The 12,798-nt window shown below is 33.1% G+C and overlaps 1 protein-coding gene across 1 annotated transcript; it reads right to left on the bottom strand.

The window, feature by feature from the left end:
• Window positions 1-4: 4 nt before the first annotated feature.
• On the bottom strand, window positions 5-8,265 carry hsd17b8 (hydroxysteroid (17-beta) dehydrogenase 8). The gene is made up of 10 exons (XM_073822344.1): window positions 8,178-8,265; window positions 7,945-8,016; window positions 7,358-7,560; window positions 5,889-6,005; window positions 4,154-4,249; window positions 3,921-4,006; window positions 3,728-3,812; window positions 3,478-3,520; window positions 243-317; window positions 5-143 (listed from the first exon to the last, which is right to left on the bottom strand). The coding sequence occupies exons 2-10, from the start codon at window positions 7,988-7,990 to the stop codon at window positions 124-126; spliced, it is 771 nt and encodes a 256-aa protein (XP_073678445.1). The 5' UTR covers window positions 7,991-8,016; window positions 8,178-8,265; the 3' UTR covers window positions 5-123.
• Window positions 8,266-12,798: the final 4,533 nt, after the last annotated feature.

Genomic DNA, 12,798 nt, shown 5'->3' with positions numbered 1-12,798 from the left:
TAGAATTTTCATTTGTTACATTGTATACAAAATTTTACAGTAATTAATTGTAATTTATACAAAGACAGTTTCATAAAGATGAAGGAACCATGTTGGTTAATTTTTAGTGTCATTCAACCATTTTCAGCCAATGAAGAGTCCACCTGTATGATTCAAGAGAAAAGCCCATGTCAATCCAAAACAAACTGAGAGTGAAATCTTACACGTATGAAGGTTTTTTTGCTGAAGATGCTGCGTCTTACCAGCAACTTCAATGCTGATTCCAGTAATATATCGGCTATCATCAGAAGCCAGAAAAGCACATGCATCAGCTACTTCTGCAAAGACAAGCAAGGGTGAGAGCGAGAGGAGAAAAAATTATATACACACACAGACTTTTTTTTTTAAGAATTCTCCACTGCTTACCAAGCCAGCATTTATTTGATCTAAAATAGATCAAAAACAGTAAAATTGTGAAACAGTTGTAATATTTAAAATTCCTGCTTTCTATTTGAATATATTTTAAAATGTTTATTTATGTTTTATTTATTCCAGTGATTAAAATTTTTTAGCATCATTACTCCAGTCTTCAGTGTCAAATGGTCCTTCAGAAATCAGTCTAATATTGCTGCTCAAAAACATTTATTATTATATCATACTTTAAAACGGTTGAGTACATTTTTTCAGGTTTCTTTTATGAATAGAAAGGTCTAAAGATCAGCATTTATGTGAAATAAAAAGTTTTGTAACATACACTGTAGCATTCAAAAGCTTGAAGTCAGTAAAATGTTTATTTTTATTTATTTGGGGGGTGATAGAAATTAATACTTTTATTTAGCAAGGATGCTTTAGATTGATGATAAAGACATTTATAATGTTATAAAAGTTTTCTATTTCAGATAAATGCTGTTTTTCCGAACTTTCTATTCATCAAAGAAACCTAAAAAAAAAAAAAAAACTAATTCTTTTTTAACATAATAATAATAAATGAAGAATATACATCAGAATATAACAATGATTTGTGAAGGATCATGTGACTGGAGTAATTATGCTAAAAATTCTGCTTTAAAATCATTACATCCAGGGTCACATTTATTACATAAATGTGACCCTGGACCACAAAACCAGTCTTAAGTCGCTGGGGTATATTTGTAGCAATAGCCAAAAATACATTGTATGGGTCAAAATTCTAGATTTTTCTTTTATGCCAAAAATCATTAGGAAATTAAGTAAAGATCTAGCCTAGAAATCTAGACGCACCCTAGCGGCAGCAAAAATTATTTTGATGTAAACATCTTGATGTAAGTCTGGCTCGCCAGGCTAGTAAAGATCATGTTCCATGAAGATTTTTTGTAAAATTCCTACTGTAAATTTATCAAAATGTAATTTTTGATTAGTAATATGCATTGTTAAGAACCTAATTTGGAGAACTTTAAAGATGATTTTCTCAGTATTTTGATTTTTTTGCATCCTCAGATTCCAGATTTTCAAATAGATGTATCTCAGGCCAAATATTGTCCTATCCTAACAAACTATACATCAATGGAAAGCTTATTTATTGAGCTTTCATATGATGTATATAGCTCAGTTTTGTCAAATTTAACCTTATGACTGGTTTTGTGGTCCAGGGTCACAAATAATAAATGAAGGCTTGGTGAGCAGAAGAGAACTCTTTAATGAGATTTCTTATGCTCATCAAGGCTGCATTTATTTGATCAAAAAATATATAAATATTGTGAAATTGTGAGGTTTTTCTATTTTAAAATACATGAAAATCTAATTTATTTCTGTGATGCAATGCTGAGTTTTCAGCATCATTACTCCAGTGTCACACGATCCTTCAGAAATCATTCTAATTATTAGTGCTAGAAACAGTTGTGCTGCTTTATTTTTTTATTTTTTATTTTTTTTAACCTGGGATACTTTTTTCCAAGATTCTTTGATGAATACAAATTTTAAAAGAACAGCATTTATTTAAAATAGAAATATTTTTATTTAAAGATTGAAAAAAAAAATGAAATGGAAGTGAGAAACGGCGCTGCATGTTGACGCACTGCCCACGAGGCTAAAATAGTCATCTTTTCTAACAATTTCCACTACTATTCAAAAGTTTGGGGTCAGTAAATTTGTATTCTATCTTTTTTTTTTTTTTTTTGAAAGAAATAAATACTTTTATTTAGCAAGGATGTGTTAAACTGTGATAGCAAAGACTTACATTGTTAGAAAAGTTTTTTTTTTTTTTAATAAATGCTTTTTAACTTTTGTGTTCATCAAAGAATACTTTAAAAAGTATCACAGGTTCCAAAAAAAAAAAAAAAAAAAAAAATTGGCAACACATCTGTTATCAATGCTGATAATGAATCAATTTATTAGAATTATTTCTAACGGATCATGTGACACCGAAAACTGGAGTAAAGATTGTAAAAATTCTAAAATTTTAAATTCTAAAAATTATAATTTGAAGTATATTAAAATAGAAACCAATATTTTCATTTATAATAACATTTCACAATATTACTTTTTTCTGTATTTTTGATTAAATAAATGCAACTTTGATGAGCAGAAGAGACTTACTCTTAAATCTTACTGATCCTAAACTTTTGAACAGCAGTGTGTATATATGTGACCCTGGACCACAAAACCAGTCATAAGGTTAAATTTTACAAAACTGAGATATATATCACATGAAAGCTCAATAAATAATTGATATATGGTTTGTTAGGATAGGACAATATTTGGTCGAGATACATCTATTTGAAAATCTGGAATCTGAGGGTGCAAAAAAATCAAAATCCTGAGAAAATCACCTTTAAAGTTGTCCAAATTAGGTTCTTAACAATGCATTTTACTAATCAAAAATTACATTTTGATATATTTACGGTAAGAATTTGACATAAAATCTTCATGGAACATGATCTTTACTTAATTTCCTAATGATTTTTGGCATAAAAGAAAAATCAATAATTTTGACCCATACAATGTATTTTTGGCTATTGCTACAAACATACCCCAGCGACTTAAGACTGGTTTTGTGGTCCAGGGTCACATATGTGTGTATATATCCATGCCAATTACACCACAAAAAAAAAAAATGTTTTTCTAACTTTTTTTGTCTTGTTTCCAGACAAAATAGACGAGTAAAATCAATTTTCTTGTTTCCAGAAAAAAAGTTGTTTTTTGCTTAGAACAAGAAAAATAATCTGCCAATTGGGTATGATAAAAATCTTATTTCAAACAGAAAACAGGATTATTTTTCTTACCCCACTGACAGATTGTTTTGCTTGTTGTTGCAATCAAAAACACACTTCATTTTGACTTGTTTTTTTCTGAATTTTTTTTTTAAATAATTTTTACTCGTTTGGTTGATTTAAGAATTTTTAGATATTTTGGCTAGAAACAAGACACAAAAATCTAAGTAAGAAAAGCATTTTTGTAGTGTATTCAAATAACTACTTTGTGAGATACAAGTATGTTTATGTAATATGAAGAAATATTTACCTGCAGGCTCTCCCATCCTTCCCATTGGAATGATGGCTGTGAGCTACACAAAATAAAGAAAAACAGTGCTCACTGTTACAATAAAAGTGACCTGATAAAGTGTTAACCGAGAAAGTTAAACTCAAATAATCAAATAAATCTAATCAAATAAGATCCTTTACTAGAGTTCAAACTTCAAAGCTGTTTTAAATCTATAAAAAAATGATCACTTTTAAAAAAATAACTAAAAGACAGAAAAATGACTGCTTACTTTATCAATGACTTTGTCAGGTACTTTATCTGTCATGGGTGTAGCGATGAACCCTGGCAGGACACAGTTGCAGCGAATACCAAATCTAAAAGACACAACATGTTTACAGCCCGTAACTAAAACGAAGGCAGCACAGCAAAACATAAAATAGTTACAATGTGTTTAAAAGCAGCAGGTCTGTATTTTCCCACACCTGCTCAGCTCTTTGGCAGCGGTTCGAGTGAGTCCCTCCACTCCGGATTTAGAAGAAGAGTAGTTGACCTGGCCGATATTGCCAACCTACAGCCAAACACACATTTATGAAACCCTATGCAAGTACAGTTCTGAAAATGTTCTGAGTTTATTAACCATCTGTGCTGTAAACATGTTAAACGTCCACTAAATGAATGGATGTAATAGAGCATGATGTTGGTTTAAATGCTTGACCTTGCCCACTATACTGCCCACAGTGATGATGGAGCCCTTCGCAGCGCCTGCCGAAACTAAAGCCTTAGAGACGGCCTGAGTCACCAGAAACGTACCCTGAAAATACAGAAGATCAGACACAGACTTGCACACCGTTAAGATTGCTGACAAAACGTTCAGAAACACTATGGAAGAGGGGACAAACTATACACTAGCAGTCAAAAGGTTTTTAACAGTAAGATTTTAATGTTTTTTAAAAGAAGTCTCTTCTGCTCAGCAAGCCTGCATTTATTTGATTCAAAGTACAGCATGAATACATTTTTTTTCAATATTTACTATTTAAAATAACTGCTTTCTATATGAATATATTACATGTTACATTTTAATTTATTCCTGTGGTTTCAAAGCTGTTTTTGCATCATTACTTCAGTCTTCAGTGTCACATGATCCTTTTAAAATCATTCTAATATTCTGATTTGCTGCTCAGAAAATCATTTATCATTATTATGATGGAAATCAGCCGAGTTGAATTCACAAGAACAGCATTTATCTGAAACAGAAACCTTTTGATACATTATAAATGTCTTTATCATGCCTTTTGTTTCATTTAAAACATCCTTGCTAAATAAAAGTATTAATTTCTATAATTACTTTAAAAAAAACATTAAAATCTTATGATTCGAAAACTTTTGACTGATATAATTATTAAATTTTTTTAAAACAAATTAAAATAAATTAATACTTTTATTTCAGCAAGGATGCATTAAATGAATCAAAAATGACATTTGTTATCAAATTTATTATCATTAAATTTCATTATTTTGAACTTTATATTAAAAAAAAAATAATGAAAAAATATAAAGCATCACAATGGATCTTACCATATATCACTGCAAAAAAAAATGCGTTTCTTACTTAGATTTTTTTTGTCTTGTTTTCAGACAAAATATCTACAAATTCTTAAATCAAGAATGATTTTCTAGACATGAAAAAATTATTGTCTTGTTTTCAGAAAAAAAAAAAAGTCAAAATTAAGTGAGTTTTAGCTTGAAACAATGGGGAAAGCAAAAATAATCTTGTTTTGTGAAAAGATTTTTGCTTACTCCATTGGCAGATTATTTAGCTTGTTCTAAGCAAAAACTCACTTAACTTTGACTTGTTTTTTCTTAAAACAAGACGAGTTTTACTTGTCTAGATGAACCTTTTTTAGATATTTTGGCTAGAAACAGGACAAAAAAACTAAAGAAAAGCATTTTGCAGGGTACAATACTAAGAAATGTTTCTTGAGCAGGAAATCAGCATATTAGAATAATTTCTGTAATGATAATGATGCTGAAAATTCAGCTTTGCATCACAGGAATTAATTACATTTTACAACATATTCACATAGAAATGTGCTATTTTAATTTGAAGAAAAACGTCACAATTTTACAGTTATCACATTTTTTTGATCGAACAAATGCAGCCTTGGTGAGCAGTAGAGGGTTATTTTTAAAAAGTTATAAAACGTTGCAACTAACGTTGCAATTAAAAACTAAAAATGTTAACAATAGTGTATTTATATGCACACACTTGCATTGACATTTTCTTTTCTTTTACATAACTTGGGACTTCTGAATTTGCATGACAGATTTTATGCAACTTTAGAAAAGGAATGTATTTTTTCCCATCACCCTTTGCTCTCAGACACACTGTAAAACTTCTCAATTAATAAGTTCAGAGTTAAACACTAGAGTTAGACTCTGGACTGCAGTACCTTGAGATTAACCTCAATGACTTTGTCAAAGTCATCTTCTTCCATCTTGAGAAGGAATTCATCTTTGGTGATCCCGGCTGCATTCACACACACAGACGGCGGCTGGAAGTAGCGGCGCTGCAAGAAATCAAGATAAAAGTTTACTTTTCTTAAAATCATGCTAGAATCATGCTACTAACCTGCTAATCATGTTAAAATCGTGCTAGAATTAAGCTAGTAACTTGCTAATCATGCTAAAATCATGCTAGAATCATGCTAATAACTTGCTAATCATGCTAAAAGCATGCTAGTAACCTGCTAATAATGCTAAAATCATGCTAGTAACCTGCTAATCATGCTAAAATCATGCTACAATCATGCTAATAACTTGCTAATCATGCTAGAATCATGCTAATAACTTGCTAATCATGCTAAAATCATGCTAATAACTTGCTAATCATGCTAAAATCATGCTAGTAACCTGCTAATAATGCTAAAATCATGCTAGAATCATGCTAGTAACCTGCTAATCATGCTACAATCATGCTAATAACTTGCTAATCATGCTAGAGTCATGCTAATAACTTGCTAATCATGCTAGAATCATGCTAATAACTTGCTAATCATGCTAAAATCATGCTAGTAACCTGCTAATAATGCTAAAATCATGCTAGAATCATGCTAGTAACCTGCTAATCATGCTAAAATCATGCTACAATCATGCTAATAACTTGCTAATCATGCTAGAATCGTGCTAATAACTTACTAATCATGCTAAAATCATGCTAGTAACCTGCTAATAATGCTAAAATCATGCTAGAATCATGCTAGTAACCTGCTAATCATGCTAAAATCATGCTACAATCATGCTAATAACTTGCTAATCATGCTAGAATCATGCTAATAACTTGCTAATCATGCTAGTAACCTGCTTATAATGCTAAAATAATGCTAGTAACTTGGTAATCATGCTAAATTCATGCTAGTAATCTGCTAATCATGCTAAAATCATGCTAGTATCCTGTTAATATTGCTAAAATCATGTTAGAACCATGCTATAAACATGCTAACACCCTAGAAACCACCCTGGGTACCCTGGCAACCCCATAGCAACACCTTAGCAACCACTCTGAGAACCTTAGCATCTAACTTGAAGCCTTTTAAAACTACTTTAAATTTCAAACTATTTCAGACTGAAAACCACCAAACTTAAAACTTTTTAAACTTGAACTTTTTGAACTTTCTACTGTCTGTCTGTCTGTCTGTCTGTCTGTCTATCTATCTATCAAACTTCAAGCTTTAAAACTGCTGAAAACTTCAAACTATTTCAGACGGAATACAGTCAAACTTTTAAAAACTTTAAAAACTTTTTTAAACAATCTGGTCAGATGTTCTCAAGCCAACTTCAAAGTTTGTCTTGACGAACTTTTTTTATCTATTTTATCATGATTATTTGACCCCTCAGATCTCCAGACACATGTCTGTCACACCTGTATACTTGTCAGTAGTTTCTCCACACTGTCCTTTGATGACACATCCACCCCAAGGGCCATGTGCTCCTGACCTTTGTGGTCACGTGACAGCAGCTCCAGCGTCTGATTGGCCGATTCCTCATTGCGGTCAGCCACTACTACAGAAGCACCTTCAGTGGCCAGTCTCTGACACACAGCCCTGCCGATGCCACTGCCACCTCCTGAAACACAACAAGTGTGTGTTAGGACACTGTCTGACCATGACTGGTTAATGTTTTGCAAATCTGATCAATACATGTCTGATATATGCACTTAACTTCTCCTCCTTCCAACAAATATGCACTAAATATTGCATAATGTCACAATCCAATTCCAATTCCTAAAGCCAGTTTATGTGTTCTATATGATATATAAACACTATAATAAACTAAGTTACAGCTGTGGTTTGCATTCAGCTTTACAGACTCAACTTTAAGGTTAAATAGTGGACATGATCCCACTGAAAGTGAACGGTAGCTGTAACTATAAAAGGTTATTAAGACTTAAAAGACATTTAAAAACAGATATATGGCCATTTAGACCATTTAAACGTTTTTAAAACTCACCCGTGACTACTGTCAGCCTGGATATGAGACGAGTGCACGCCGCCATGTTGGTTACCAGTGTGTTGATGTCCGCTAGAGGACGCCAAAAGACCATTCATATTTGTTTCTGTATTTCACGGTCACGACCTCTAGACTTTCAAAGTCACAAATAGAGCTAAGCATTGTACAAACATTAATTAGTTAATTAATTAAAAGAATATGCTAACATTTATGTCTCTCAAACCCTTTATTACCTTCTTTGCCATAGACATATATAAATAGTATACAGGTATTTATATATGTCTCTGTTCTTTGCTGAGTGTTGATGCAGCTGCTGTAGCAAACATGGTCGTTTGGTCGCTCTAGTCAACGTATAGGAGTAAAAATGACCTGGAAGCTAACATACATTTATTAAAAGTCATTTTAACCCCTTCAGACCTGAATTTTTTTCACTGAACACATTTTTTTTACCCACTTGATATTTGCTCTTCTCCAACAAATAAATGAGTCTAAAAAAGAAAGATTTGTGCCAACTCATTTTTTATTAGATTTTTCTCATGTCCACTACAATGGACGTAGGGTCTGAAGAAAAACAAAAATCAAATCAAACAAACAAACAAAAAAAAAAAAAAGATTTTTTAACCATACATAATAAATAGAGTTTGTGCACTATAGTTGAACTAGTGTTTAAGATTTTGAAAAGAACACACACTGTAAGAATAATGCAGTAAGAAAGTGGAAAAAAGGTAAGATGATATGAAATCTAAAAAATGTTGATTGATCCCTTTTTTTGGTTGAAGTGGGTGAATTGGAGTACATGTATAAATGTATTTGTGTGTGTGTGAATGGGTTTATGTGTACTTGCCATTTGTTTTGATGACTATATAATTGTGTGTATTATAGTACCAATGGCATTGCCTGTTCCTCACTAAAATCAATTAAATATTTATTTATATGCTATAGTCAATTTGAAGACATAAATGAAATCATACTAATTTTAATTAACATCAACATTCATAAAACATTAACATTAGAATTTGTAGCTCTGTATTTAGCTTTGAAATGCTTCAACAAATTCCTCAACCTGTTTTACAAATAATTCATGAGGTTCCTGCTGATATCGCTCTAGACCTGATGTCCATTGTGATGGACATTGCATTTAAAAAAAATCCTGTGTTCTGCAAATCTTAAATGTCTCCAAAATAACTTTGAATATTATCATTTGATAGTCTTAATTTTATAATAGATGCAAGTTGATGAGGCTACCATTAACATAACTCTTGCACGTTAGACGACCCCTCTGGCTCATTGTAAGGAGCTATCTGAGTAATCGAGAGCAGAGGGTGAAGTGGGGCTCCTGTGTGTCTAACTCCTTGCCGGTTTTAGCTGGTGTTCCCCAAGGGAGACTTTTATCCCCTCTGCTATTTGTTGTATGTATAAACATACCTGTGAAATACGTTCCTAATGGGATCTTCACCTGGACTCACTCAGCTGGTTTGGTCTGGCCAGAGGAGAACTGGTCCCCCGACTGAGCCTGGTTTCTCCCAAGGTTTTTTTCTCCATTTCTGTCACCTGTGGAGTTTTGGTTCCTTGCCGTCGTCGCCTCTGGCTTGCTTAGTTAGAGACACTTTCCAGCGATATCGTATACTATTTGAACTGAACTGGACGATGAAATCACTAAATTAATTGATGAACTGCCTTTAACTGAAAATTGATTATTTACAATAATGCATTACTTACACACTATTGTGCTGTTTAAATACTGTGCAGTTGCTTTGACACAATCTGTATTGTTAACAGCGCTATATAAATAAAGGTGACTTGACTCAGAAGGCCTTGGATTCTGTAGTGGAATGGGGACAAGAATTTACATTAGCAGTGAATGGAGCTAAGACTGTGGACATTGTGATTAGTGCCAGGAGACAGGACAACACTCTGTCCCCTCCCTCTCCTATGATCACAGGACATGCAATTAGTAGAGTTGCCACTTTTAAATTCCTTGGAGTCCAAATATCCTCTGACTTGTCATGGGATGCCCATAAGTACATGATTTCGAAGGTGCATCCCAGAATACATAACCTTTGCACTGCAAAAAGAGCGGGTCTCCCTTGTGATGTCTTATTGCAAGTATACTTGACTTTTATACGGCCAATTCTTGAGTATGCAAGCACAGTATGGGGTGGTCTACCTAAAGGTCTCTCTGAGGAGCTAGAGAGGATCCAAAAGCGATGCTGTCAGGTAATAGGCCTCCCTATTTCAACTCTTCCAGCACTGAGTGAGAGGCGTGAGGAACCAACCATATGCACTTTTACTAAAATACTCGAGGACAGTTCATCACCACTGCATTGTTTCCTATGGCTCCAACACCAACTTATTCCCTCCGGCGGCACAAGACATATGCTGTACCTAGGAGTAACACTAAACATCATGAACTTTCTTTTTTTCCACATGCTTTAAAATTAGTGTATAGATAACTTACAGGTCTCTGATTAGGCTACCTTTTCTGTGATTCTGTGTTATTTATATATATGTACATGCTATTCAATTTGCTTGTGTTTTAGCCATTCTTTTATTATTTATTTTTTGTTTAGTAATGACTGTTTTGGAGTAAGTGTATGTTTGACACATTTCAGGGTGTTGTGCTGCAATATCCTGTCATGTCAAACTTTAAATAAAACAAACAAACAAACATGTAAAAGGTCAAATGTGGGCTTCCTCCTCTTCCTGTCTAGTTGGTGATCATGTCTCTCTTATGTGATGCCTGTAGCTCAATCAGATTAAGTTAGGAGTCACATCTATGTTGTGATTGGTTGATCAGAGACCAGTCAGTAAACTCAGTAGTTATAACAGTAATTTAGAGATGACTAGCAATACCATAACTGACCACATGACCCTGCTGAAAAAAACAGCTAAAACCAGCCTAGGCTGGTTGGCTGGTCTTAGCTGGTTTAAGCCGGAAGTAGCTGGTTTAGCCTGGTCTCCCAGCCTGGCCAGGCTGGTTTTAGCTGGTGGTTTCCCAGCCTGACCAGCTAAGACCAGCATGACCAGCCAGGCCAGGCTGGTCATGTTGCCAAAACCCCTCTAAAACCAGCCTGCAGCCCAGCTATGACCAGCTAAAACCAGCCAACCAGCCTAGGCTGGTTTTAGCTGTTTTTTTTTCACCAGGGGAGGAAATGTACAAATGAAAATGTTCAAAACACAAGCCACATTTAGTTTGTTTTGTTTATTATTGTGCGTGTGTGTGTGTGTGTGTGTGTGTGTGTGTGTACCTGGTATTTAACACGTTATGGGGACCAAATGCCCCCACAAGGAAAGTAATACCAGTAGATTTTGACCTTGTGGGGACATTTCTCAGGTCCCCTTGAGGAAACAGGCTTGTAAATCATGCACAATGAGTTTTTTTGAGGAAGTAAAAGTGTGCACAATCTCCTGGTAGGGCTAGGTTTAGGTGTAGGGCCATAGAAAATACAGTTTGCTTTGTACAGTATGAAAACCATTACGCCTATGGAATGTCCCCATAAAACATGTAAACACATTTTATTTTAAGTATATACATTTTTATATTAATCTTTTATTTTAAGTATCTTTTTCAAATGGTTACATATCTGACAATTATATAAATTAGGTTATAATTTAATAGTTATACTGTGATGTACAAAAATGATAAATAACTAATAAATATTTTGCATATATATCTTTTACACCATCTTTTGTATACTTTGCTTGCTTTCTTTATAAATCTCAAAAACAGTAAGATTTGTAATGTTTTTTAAAGAAGTCTTTTCTACTCACCAAACCTGCATTTATTTGATCCAAAGTACAGCAAAAACAGTAAAATCCTGAAATATTTTTACTATTTAAAATGACTGTTTTCTATTTTAAAATATAATTTATTACTCCAGTCTTCAGTGTCACATGATCCCATAAAAATCATTCTAATATTCTGATTTGCACCTCAAAAAACATTTATCGTTATTATGTTAAAAACAGCTGAGTAGAATTTTTTTCAGGTTTCTTTGATGAATAAAGTTCAGAAAAACAGCATTTATCTGAAATAGAAATCGTTTGTAACATTATAAATGTCTTTATCAGCACTTTTGATCAGTTTAAAGCATCCTTGCTAAATAAAAGTACTAATTTCTATGATTAAAAAATATATATATTTACTGACTCCAAGCTTTTGAGTGGTATAGTAATGTTACAAAATCTTTTTATTTCAGATAAATGCTGATCTTTGGATCTTTCCATTCACCAAAGAATCCTGAAAGAATTGTACTCAACCATTTTAAACATTTATTATTATTATAATTATCAATGTTTCTTGAGTAGCAGATCAGCATACTAGAATGATTTCTGAGGATCATGTGACACTAAAGACTGGAGTAATGATGCTGAAATTTCAGCTTTGATCACAAGAATAAATTAAATTTTAAAATATATTCAAATAGAAAACAGCTATCTTAAATAATAAAAATATTTCAAAATTAAACTGTTTTTGCTGTACTTTAAATAACTGCAAGTTTGGTGAGCAGAAGAAAAAACATTAAAAATCGTACTGTTCAAAAACTTTTGGTAGTGTAGCTCTAATGCAATTCTTAAGAGAAACATAAAGAGCTTTAACACAAAGAGCTCTTGAATTAAGGAGTGATAATACACTGACTTATCACTGACTGTGAAAGAGCTCTGCATTGCACCTGTGCTCTGAAATCCAAACCAGCGCTGAAGCATCAGGGGAAATGAAGAAAACAATTAACCACGGTCCCGTGTGACTCTTAGAGTAAATGCAGACCGAGTGTTTTTTCTGCAGCTTTTCCATCTCAACAGATATCAACACCATTAGATTAAAAATAAAACAGCAGTGAGTCCCTATAGACA

Source organism: Garra rufa, chromosome 17 (genome assembly GCF_049309525.1).
Source record: "Garra rufa chromosome 17, GarRuf1.0, whole genome shotgun sequence".
Classification (NCBI taxonomy): Eukaryota; Metazoa; Chordata; class Actinopteri; order Cypriniformes; family Cyprinidae; genus Garra; species Garra rufa.
The sequence above is the reverse complement of the archived record's forward strand: the minus strand, read 5'-3'. Positions and strand labels throughout refer to the sequence as shown.

Excerpts from the sequence above, each read along its gene's own strand:
- hsd17b8 (XM_073822344.1), bottom strand. The coding sequence starts at position 7,990 with ATGGCGGCGTGCACTCGTCTCATATCCAGGCTGACAGTAGTCACGG. Across the intron at positions 318-3,477 it reads AAGGATGGGAGAGCCTGCAG|AAGTAGCTGATGCATGTGCT; the intron begins GTAAATATTTCT and ends TTGTCTTTGCAG. Across the intron at positions 144-242 it reads AATCAGCATTGAAGTTGCTG|GTGGACTCTTCATTGGCTGA; the intron begins GTAAGACGCAGC and ends TGAATCATACAG.